This window comes from Monopterus albus, unplaced genomic scaffold (assembly GCF_001952655.1).
Source record: "Monopterus albus unplaced genomic scaffold, M_albus_1.0 scaffold404.1, whole genome shotgun sequence".
Taxonomy (NCBI): Eukaryota; Metazoa; Chordata; class Actinopteri; order Synbranchiformes; family Synbranchidae; genus Monopterus; species Monopterus albus.
In genome coordinates, this window is record NW_018128284.1 from 420588 (window position 1) to 431508 (window position 10921).

The following is a 10921-nucleotide window of genomic DNA, read 5'->3' on the forward strand; positions in this document are numbered from 1 at the left end:
GCCATTCCTGAGGTCCAGCTTCGTGAAGACTGCCACGCCCTGGAGAGACTCAAAAGCAGAGGAAAGGAGAGGTAATGGATATTTGTTTCTTATAGTTATAGCATTAAGACCACGATAATCATATCAGCGACGGAGGCCACCATCCTTCTTCCCCATGAAAAAGAACCCTGCTCCCAGGGGTGATGTAGAAGGACAGATCATGCATGCACGTCGAGCAGTTTCAATGTACTCCTCCAGAGCCTGTCATTCGGGTTTGGAGATGCGGAAGAGGCGACTGTTGGGCAAGGTGGCTCCCGGGTACAGGTCGATGGCATAGTCATAAGGGCTATGAGGGGGGAGACTGGCTCTGGTGGTGTAGCAGGTGAAGAGGAGGTGGGTTGTCTGGCGAGGAGGCAGGTCGATGCACAGTCCGGGCTCCACTGGGTGATGATGCCGGTGGTCCAGTCCACAGTAGGGTTGTGTTGGACCAGCCAGGAGTGACCCAAAACCAGTGGCGTGTCCGGGACAGAGAAGATGTGGAAACAGATGGTCTCGTGGTGGTTTCCGGCGGAGTGGTGAAGTCCAGTGAGTGATGTGGGTCAGCAGTCGGCCATCGATGGCCCGGGTCTCTATCGCATGGGGCAGGGGTTCGGCAGTCAGACCTAGTTGCTCCACCAGGGCTGGGTCCATGAGGTTACCCCCAGCTCCGGAGTCCAGGAGAGCATGGCAGGAGGACACCTGACCAGCAACTTCTAGGAGCACGGGGAGGAGGCAGCTGGTACCCGGCCTGGTGGAGGTAGAGGGACGGCCCGTCAGTGTCCCCACTGTCAATGGTGGGCCTGCTCTTTTGGCCGCACCGGGCAGCTGGCGATGAGGTGTTCCGGAGCCCCACAGTATAGGCATGACCCGGTGCGGATGCGGCAGGCTCATTCCTCGGGGTCTAGACGGGCACGTCCCAAGTCCATGGGTTTATCCATCCTTCGGGAGGTGCAGGTGTGATAGTCCCCCATGCGGAGAGGTGCCCGGGCTTCGGCACTGCTGTTTGTGAATGCGTATGGCCAAGTCTACCAGGGAGCGGAGAGAAGGGGGCTCGTCACAAGTGTTCAGCTCGGCCTGGATGTTGCCATTGAGGCTGTGCCAGAAGGCTGCGCCTAGCGCACGGTCCTCCCAGCCGGCCTCCGTTGCCAGGACCCAGAAGTCGATGGAGTCGTCCAGACCTCGGTTGGCCCTGATGAGGAGGGTGAAAAAACTGTCCGTATTTCATTCAGGAACTCGTCGATGGTGGTGCCGATGAGCACGCCACTGGTGTCCGCAGCCTCGGCCCAGGTAAGAACTTTGCCTCGTAGCCGGTTGATCACGTAACTTATCTTTTTTCTGCCCGAGCGAAATGTCCATGGTTGCTGATCGAACCTCGGCCTGGATGTTGCTATTGAGGCCGTGCCAGAAGGCCACGCATAGCGTCCTCCCAGCCGGCCTCCGTCGCGAGGACCCGGAAATCGATGGAATAATCCAGAACACGATGCGCCCCCTGGCGGATAGTCATAAGCTCCCTGGCAGCTTGGCCCTGATGAGGAGGGTGAAAAAACTGTCCGTATTTCATTCAGGAACTCGTCGATGGTGGTGCCGATGAGCACGCCACTGGTGTCCGCAGCCTCGGCCCAGGTAAGAACTTTGCCTCGTAGCCGGTTGATCACGTAACTTATCTTTTTTCTGCCCGAGCGAAATGTCCATGGTTGCTGATCGAACACCCGGCGGCACTGCAGTAGAAAACCCCGGCACTTGTCCACGCTGCCATCAAAAGTGTCTGGTTCAGGAATGGATCACGACGGGGGCTGGCAGAACGGGGAGCTGAACGTGGATCTGGGGTGGCGACCCAGGTGGCTGGCTCTGGTGCAAGCAGTGGGATTTATTTACAGTGGAAATTGTGAATGAATATATACAGGATATATAGAGGAGTAGTGAAAAAGACCGGGTGTCGATCAGCGGTAGCAGGAAATACAGTCCATGGAGTGATGATGGGCCGGGCTGCAGATGTAGGATTCACTCCTGGGCTGGTCGGGTTGGAGGTGATGATGATTGAGAGGAGAGAATAGCAGAGAGACAGTTTAACGAAGACTGTGCATCGACCTGTGAGACGGTGGCTGGTAGAGCTGAGGGAAACCAGGGTCCAGAGGAGAGGTCCGACGCGGAGGGAAACCAGATGTGGCGGGGCAGGACAGACACTCGGGTAAACACAGAAACAGAAAGAGCTTACTTGGCACAAAAGACAATAATGTTAGCATCCCTGGGGGGCCTGAAGACAGAGAAAGAATTGTAAAGGGCCTTTATGTTCTAACCGCAGGATTTACATAATGGTTAAATCACTTGTGAGTGCTTTACGAATCAGATAAAAGCCATCAGGAAGTCTGGGTTTGCCAAACTGTAAAAAATCCCATTGACAGTGTTAGGTATTTTTAGTTAGATAGAAATTGGACACCTCCTCACAGATGAACAACATGCATTTTCTTGAGATGTCCTCCAGTGCTTCTTCACAGGCCAAGTCCTTCTCAGCATTCCCTTTAATGTCCTTGAGAAGCCTTCTAGCTATTTCCATAAAAAATGTCTCTTAACTGTTAGTAAGCTGGCCTGACCTTGGCTAAAGACAGTGTTGAGTAGTGTGATAACAGGCCCTTACACTGCTCAAACCTAACTTAATGCAGACTTTAGGAAACTGCTATTTGCTCTTAGACTCATGTTGATAGCAATGGTAAGATCTGTTTGTTGTGCCTTGATTGTTCGACCCAAATTACTGCTTAAAAAAACTCTTGAAACAAACAACACAAACATAAAGGTTGTGTCCGATGGATTATCAACAACAACAAATATGTAATAAACTACTTACTTAAGCCCCTTTCAGTGATGGCCTCAGTCCTTCAAGCTAGGTATACATGCTTTTACTATAAGTTTAATTGATGTTTTTGTTTGTTTTTTTAATCCTTGATCCAAATACAACTGATTGTGTTTTTGTTTATCCAGTTCTTCTTTTTCCTACCGTCTATGGGGATTGTGAAAACTTCTTTAGGGATGTAGAGCTTGTCCTCCGCTGTTCTGGCCCAGTTCTTCATCCCTCTTCGCCCCTTCATGGGAAAGTTGATATCGCTGGAAACCGCTGACACCGGCTCTCGCTGGATGGTTATCACTAGACAAACAAAAAACCCCAAAACATTAGGAACTGACTACAGAGCAAAGCTGCGGTTGAAACAGAGAACACTGGTGAAAGGTAAGGTGAAACCAAAACAATAAAAGCAACAGTGCAAAACTTGACCATTTAAAAAAGTCGCTGAGCCATGTTTAATTTTAGAAATCATTAGTGATGTAAGATAACTTGAGAAATATGGCACCATATGTTATATGTTATGTTAAAATGAATAATTTGGCAGTGGTTTTGATATGTCCAACGGTGCTGAACTTGACTGAGGATAAAGAACTGACCTGACCTTAATTCAATAAAATGTCTTAATAATTGAAAAACATCAATAAAACATTAATACTACAGTAGTTAGTAAGTGCCTAGTCACATGGAAGCATTGTGTGACACTTACTGAGGTTGTTTGTAACCACTAGAAAACTCTGAAAAGGCTTCTGGGCTTCTCCAATGAGGTGAATGAAATCTTCCAATATCCTCATCAGCAAAGCAGCACCGGGAGCGACCTGTGGAGGGAGTGATGAAAAAGATAGATGAGCACCAGTTATGATTATAATTCTTGGACAACTATACTTTAGATGTCTTTAATAGACATTGTCCAATATTCTATTAGATATTATTAGACTCACTGAAACGTATTTATTCATTGCACCATCTAGACCAGTGAATGTGCTCTGAGGCTGCAGATCGCAGGATATAGTATTATTATTATATTTGGTTGCTTGATTATTGTGTCCAGATGGCAAATGATCACAACACAACTCAAGGGCATCAAGCAGGGTTACACAGAAATATTCACAGACACATACAGTCTTATGCAAAAGTTTAGGCACCCCTTGATAAATAACAAATTTTGGTGATTTTTTATTTGAACAGATGTTAACACAGTTTCTCTTGGAAATTGAAAAAATGCACAATATTTTCTGCAAACAGTGATGCATAGTTACTTCTTATGCCATAAATTGAACAAAAATAAAAAATAAAAACATTATTATGGCATGGTGCAAAAGTTTGGGCACCCTACACAATCAGTACTTAGTAACACCTCCTCTGGCAGATATCACAGCTTGCAAACACTTTTCATAGCCAGCTAAAAGTCTTTCAATTCTTGTACTTGGGATCTTCTCCCATTCTTCCTTGCAAAAGGCTTCTAGTTCTGTAATATTCTTTGGTCGTCTTGCATGCACAGCTCTTTTAAGATCTACCCACAAATTTCCAATGATGTTTAAATCAGGGGACTGTGATGGCCATTCCAAAACCTTCAGCCTGCGTCTCTTGAGGTATTCCATAGTGGATTTCGAGGTATGTTTAGGATCATTGTCCTGTTGTAGAAGCCATCCTCTTTTCAGCTTCAGCTTTTTTACAGATGGTGTGATGTTTGCTTCCAGAATTTGCTGGTATTTAGTGCAATCCATTCTTCCCTCCACCCGTGCAATGTTTCCTGTGCCACTGGCTGCAACACAACCCCAGAGCATGATAGATCCACCCCCATGCTTAATAGTTGGCAAGGTGTTCTTTTCATGAAATGCTGCTCCTTTTTTCTCCAAACATGCCTTTGCTGATTGTGTCCAAAGAGTTCTATTTTAACTGCATCAGTCCACAGCACTTGTTTCCAAAACGCATCGGGCTTCTGTAGATGTCCTGTTGCATACTTCAGACGTTGGATTATATGATGGGGACGCAGGTAAGGTTTTCTTCTGCTGACTCTTCCATGAAGGCCTTGTCTGTGCAAGCATCGCTGCACAGTGGAACGGTGCACCACCACTCCTGAGTCTGCTAAATCTTCCTGCAGGTTTTTTGCAGTCAAATGGGGGTTTTGATTTGTCTTTCTGACCAGCATACGAGCAGTTCTGTCCGAGAGTTTTCTTGGTCTTCCAGATCTCATCTTGACCTCCACAGTTCCCCTGATCTGCCATCTCTTAATTACATTTCTTACTGTGGAAACTGCAAGCTGACAACGCTTTGCTATCTTCTTGTAGCCTTCTCCTGCATTGTGGGCATCAATAACTTTCATTTTCAGGGTCTTACACAGCTGCTTAGAGGAACCCATGGTTGCTGGGTGTCCGCAAGTGTGTGCACAAGGTTTGAAGAGTCAAAGTATTTGTACAGCTTTGAAATTGGCATTTACCAATGACAGCTGTTGCTGTGCATCAGATCTAACGAGCTGATTAAGGTCTGAAACCTTGTGAGAGACTTTGAGACTCTGGAACTCTTAGGGTGCCCAAACTTTTGCACCATGCCATAATAATGTTTTTATTTTTTATTTTTGTTCAATTTATGGCATAAGAAGTAACTATGCATCACTGTTTGCAGAAAATATTGTGCATTTTTTCCATTTCCAAGAGAAACTGTGTTAACATCTGTTCAAATAAAAAATCACCAAAATCTGTTATTTATCAAGGGGTGCCTAAACTTTTGCATAAGACTGTATATACACCTGGTATAATGCGCCGGTAGCCATTGTGCTTAGTAAACAGGTGTGTTTTTATGACTCTAATTAATTAAAAGTTAAGGTTAATAAATATGTATGTACATGCAATTAATTACTTTACCACACACACACTTTGGACACTTTGCACAGAAGTAGACAACCACTGGTTATGGTATGAAGATGTACAGAAGCACAAACAGAATGATTTACCTGGTGAGCATCCTCCCATTTCTCGAGATTTTCCATGTCCAACATGTGGCTGACTATCTGGAAAAATTTCTAGACACAAGTTGATGTACTCAGTTACGAATGCGGCATGACCATAGCCATTGTTGTCTATTATGTATTTACTTTAAACTCAGCTGCTAGTACTGCCATTCATTCTGTTAGTAGTACAGTGGTCTTCCATACACAAGAACATTATCAAACTTAAAATAATGTCTGTCAGTTGACTGACTGAGACAGAAGCATTTTACTCGCTTGCAGGCAGTAAAAAGAGATAAAAACACTGCTAAAATATCCCCTTTGAGGCCATAGTTACTGTGCAGCTGTAGTTCATAGTTATGCACACCCTGTGTAATACAGTTTAAAGTGGAGTTTCTAGGCTGAATAAATTTGGAGCAGGTGTAAGTGTATCTGGGCATGAGAATGTGTCTATGACTGTGTGACTTGAGAGGGCTCCAAGAGAAGACTACCTGCACATCGTCGGGAGCTGGGATGTAGGTTGCTCTTTTGAAGGTGTCCGTCACATTTCGCAGGATCTCCGTGGAAAAGAGAAGGTCGCCACTGTAGTAGCTCCTCCTCTGCAAGAGCTCCAGGAGACTCCTTACGATCTGAGACATGCCCTCCCCAGCCAGGGTCCTCTGACCCTTCGCGAGATGCTCTCGTAGCTAGAATGCGGAGAGATAGAGAAATAGAAATTGATGGTTTCATTTTTCTGCTGGGTGTAGTCAATTTGTTTAAATGGAAGCCCTTTATTACTTACTGTAGCATATGTGTTTTTATTTAAAATAAGTAGCTAGTAAAAATGTCAGAAATGCAAGACCAACAGACCAAAGATCATGTTCTTTTTCTAGGAAATAATAATGATGTTTTGGATGTGAACTGAGGGGGATGTTTCAAGACAAGATTATTAAATATATATACACATGGTTGAATTTTCTGTGCTTGTGTTTAAAATAGGCAAGCAAAAAGAGGCCTATTAATTATTGACTCCTGGTGTTAATGGAATGTTGGAACAGAAACGAACAGTGCAATCAGCTCTGTCACGCACAATCCCTGACCCCCATCTCCTCCCGCTATCACTGAGGATATGGAAAAGGTTGAAGTTCACAGAGCAGGAAAGGTGTCTGGCTGATGAACACATTCATTAGCTATGTTCATTAGTTGATAAGTGTGAGTACCCAGCTCTGGAAAAGCTAATTAGATACGGGCAAGCCATCAGTAAAGAGACTATTTTGAGTAAGCTTAAAAAAAGAAACTTGAACAGAGGAACATGATGGGTGAAAAAAAACATCAAAAGCTGAGGTAGGGAATAACTTTTGATCCACTAATAATAATTTAATTCACTAATAATACAGACAGGTTTGAGGAAGGTGAGTTATGGAGAGTGATGCTGCAACTAACTGGCTCAAATGATGAAATCTGAAAGAATATACACAACTTTTTCCTTCTTGCTAAATATGACAAAAATACAATTTCTAGAAAGAGCTTCTGAGTTTGTGAGCACTTATTTCTTAAAAAGAAACTTACAGATAAATGTAAATATCTATATTCAAGTGAGATGCATCTGGCGAAGCTCGGAGGACCCCAGAAAGCAACTCCATTATTGTCCAGCATGCAACGACGACTAGCAGATCCTAGGAAAAATGAGAGACACACAGACTCCTAATATAAAATTCAGAAAAGTTAGAATTGAAATCTGCCCGAGGACTCATCATTATCTATGCTATTATTGTGAATGTGGTGTCTGTAGGCAGCTGTGCTGTGCATAAGTAGGATATACACAGAAATGTGTTTTAGGATCCATGAAGAAAAATATTCAAACTTTATAAAAATACTACTGCCATAAAGCAAGTGGTACTCCCAGAAGTAATAGATGCTCGTTCAGGGAATTTTTATAAATATATGGAAACCACTGCAAATGTACTGACACTTTTGAAAAAAATTTAAACAAAGCTCAAGTATGTTAATTGCCTTTTTCTTTGAGTAAAATATTAGGTAGAAGTGTTACAACTACAAAACATTTCACTTGTAGAGTTTCTGTAGTACTAACACCGGCTGTGTGTTTAACCGTGCAGCCAGGAGATAAACTACTGAAGGCTACCAAAAATGCTTTACTAGGACATGCACTTGCTAAACTCTAGCTCTGCCTTTTTATGAGTAATAGACTGACATAGATAAACTGTAAAGTTTCTCAGTTAATTAAATTTAACACACTGATTTAGCTCAAATGTTTATTAAGATATAATATTTTACTGGTAGGGTAGCTGATTCAGGAAGGCATGTGCTGATGTGGGAGCCAGTACCATAGTTTGACACCCATTAATATTGCAGGCATTCTGAACCACATCTGATCTTGGTTCAAGTTTAGAAGAAGAAAGTGTAAAGAAAAAAAAATCAAAATTTGTTTTTGCATTTGAAACTTTAAAAAATTGGTCCTGCAGTTTGCTGTTTGAGAGACTGTGCAGTTAACTGTAGATTAGCATTACAATGACAAGTAGTTTGACTGCATTCAAACAGGACAAGCCTGGTATATTCATTAACAGCAAATACTGGGTAATGCATGAATTGAAAATTAAAATTATGACTACCTCTGTATATCAAAGCTTAAAACAATAATTCTATTTAGGCATGACCATTTTGAGGTGCCTTAGACATGAATTTCAGCATTTAAATCAGTCTGGCTACTTACAGTATTTGCTCCAGACACAGAGCCACATTAAACTGATTTTGATACACAGAAACACAGACAGTATAATGATTTAGGATGTCCTGATTGTAATTTTATTTAACAACTTTTCCTTTGTACTGATGTACTGTTGTTGAACTGTATTTCCCAGAGTTCACATGAGAGAGAAACATTGGAAGCAGAACATTGTTTATTTTTTATTATAAGTTGTAGGTTCATTTTTTAAATTTCTCATTAGCTAAATCTGATCATGCTAACTACAGTGTGTGCTTCATGAAACTAACAAATGTCTGTTGCTCCTGTTGGTGTCAGGTTTGCCCGTCGCCGCCTACCTCCCTCTCTCTCTGCAGACACTCCCAGCAGAGCTCACAGTTGATTCTCATCAAATGATTACAGGGCTGGGCATTTAGGAGTGGCTCAGATGCGCTGACATTGCCAATTCGTTCTACCCTACTACGAAGTTTGGCCGCAGAAGACTCTATGATCTACTATTAATCTCTTCCCTACAACAATCGCCACTCTAACAAGCTCGAGCCTTCCAGCTATGATATTTTCCATAGTGCTCTCCACTTTGGCATCATCATCATCCAGAGCTTTTTCCTCTGCTGGCTGCACCGGCTTAGCCTCTGTTGCTACCTCCAGCCTACCCTGCACTGTGTGAGTCAACTCCCGATCTGGGAGCCCCGCAGCGTCACCGAATACACAGTGGAGTTCAAGGTTTTGGCTGCAGAGGCGGGCTGGGAGGATCAGGCCATTTGAGGTGCTTACTGGCATGGGTTACAGGACAGCATATAGGATGAGTTAATAACCAAGGATGAAACCACTACCTTCAACGCCCTAGCTAACCTGGCCATCAAACTTGATAACCACCTTTGTGAACGCCGACGAGAGAAGGCCAGCACCTCCAGCCGCACCAGACCCACACAACCTTGGCAACGACCAGCTAGCCCTCCTCAAATGATCTCATCAGGCATCGGTCCACATCCAAGGATGAACCAATGCAAGTAGGAAGGACTCACTTCACCTCACAGGAACGTGGCAGGCTGGGGCTTGCATGTACTGTGGAGGCCTGGATCATCACATCAAGGATTGTCTAAAACTGCCAAAAGGAGAGACCCATCAGTGAGAGTGGGGGTGCTGTAGGGTTGTTTGAGAAACCACACCACCAAGAAATCCACTAGCTTGGAGATGCCTATCACGCTGAACATCCCTGGCCAGGCACTCTCACTCACCGCATTAGTGGACTCCGGAGCTGGTGAAAATTTGATGGACATAGAATTAGTTAAAAGGCTGCGGCTCGAACCGCAATCCTTGGAGCACAGCCTAGAGATGCATTCACTAGACGGTGGCTTGTTGGCCTATGTCACCCATCAGACTCCTCCCATCCAAGTAACAGTAGCTGGCAACCATTGTGAGACCACACAGTTCAAAATCCTGCACTCACCTCAAACTCCAGTGGGGCTGGGGCATGCATTGCTCTGGGTCCACAACCCTCAAATCGACTGGTAGACTGGCAATATCACTAAGTGGAGTCCAGTGTGTTCCTCTTCCTGTCTCCAAGCGGCTCAACCTCTTCAGGCCTCTGCTCCACCAGCGAACCCAGACCTTTCCCAGGTCCCAGTGGAATATCTCAAGGAGGTCTTCAACAAGGATCAGGCCCTATCCTTACCCCCTCATCGGCCTTACGACTGTGCAGTAGACCTCTTTCCTGGTGCCCCCTTGCCCTCCAGTCATCTGTATAACATCTTTAAGCCAGAAAGGCAGGCCATGGAGGACTATATTCAGGAGTCGCGCAGATCAGGTCTCATATGACCATCATCCTCTCCACTGGGGGCTGGCTTCTTTTTTGTGGGTAAGAAAGACGGCTCCTATTGCCCTTGTATTGACTACAGAAGTTTAAACAATATCACAGTCAAAAATAAGTACCCTTTACCTTTACTCCATTCGGCCTTTGAGTCTCTACAGGGGGTGTCAGTTTTTACCAAATTTGATTTACGCAATGCTTACGATTTGGTGAGAATCAAAGAAGGAGATGAATGGAAAACAGCTTTCAAAACCCCCCTCAGACATTTTAATAAGCCCTCATTAATGATGTTCTCAGAGATTTTCACTGCCAGTTTGTGTTTGTTTGTCTGGTTGACATACTAATCTTCTCTTCTTCTGTTACAGAGCACCGCAGTAGTCAACAATGTACAATTATACATGTGCAAACTGAGAATGTAAACAGTACAGGTCATCAGTACATGACGTATTTCCTAGTAATAAACTCCTGTCAGCTGTTTAGAAGTCTGATGGCAGAGGGAAAGAAAGATTTTTTCAGTCTATTGGTCCTGCATTTCACACTTCTGAACCTCCGGCTGGGGGGTAGCAGCATTAACAGTCTGTGCTGGGGGTGGGTGGGGTCCTTGAGGATGGG

General features: G+C 44.2%; 1 protein-coding gene across 1 annotated transcript in view; it reads right to left on the reverse strand.

Annotated features, from left to right (window-relative positions):
- Nucleotides 1–10921, reverse strand: part of adgrb2 (adhesion G protein-coupled receptor B2) — a 230056-nt gene that overhangs the window by 101035 nt on the left and 118100 nt on the right. The window contains exons 9-13 of the mRNA XM_020586396.1: nt 7347–7453; nt 6290–6484; nt 5805–5873; nt 3561–3669; nt 3011–3157 (exon numbers count right to left, since the gene is read on the reverse strand). Of these exons, the coding sequence (XP_020442052.1) occupies nt 3011–3157; nt 3561–3669; nt 5805–5873; nt 6290–6484; nt 7347–7453 (627 nt within the window). The remainder of the gene's footprint in view (nt 1–3010; nt 3158–3560; nt 3670–5804; nt 5874–6289; nt 6485–7346; nt 7454–10921) is intronic.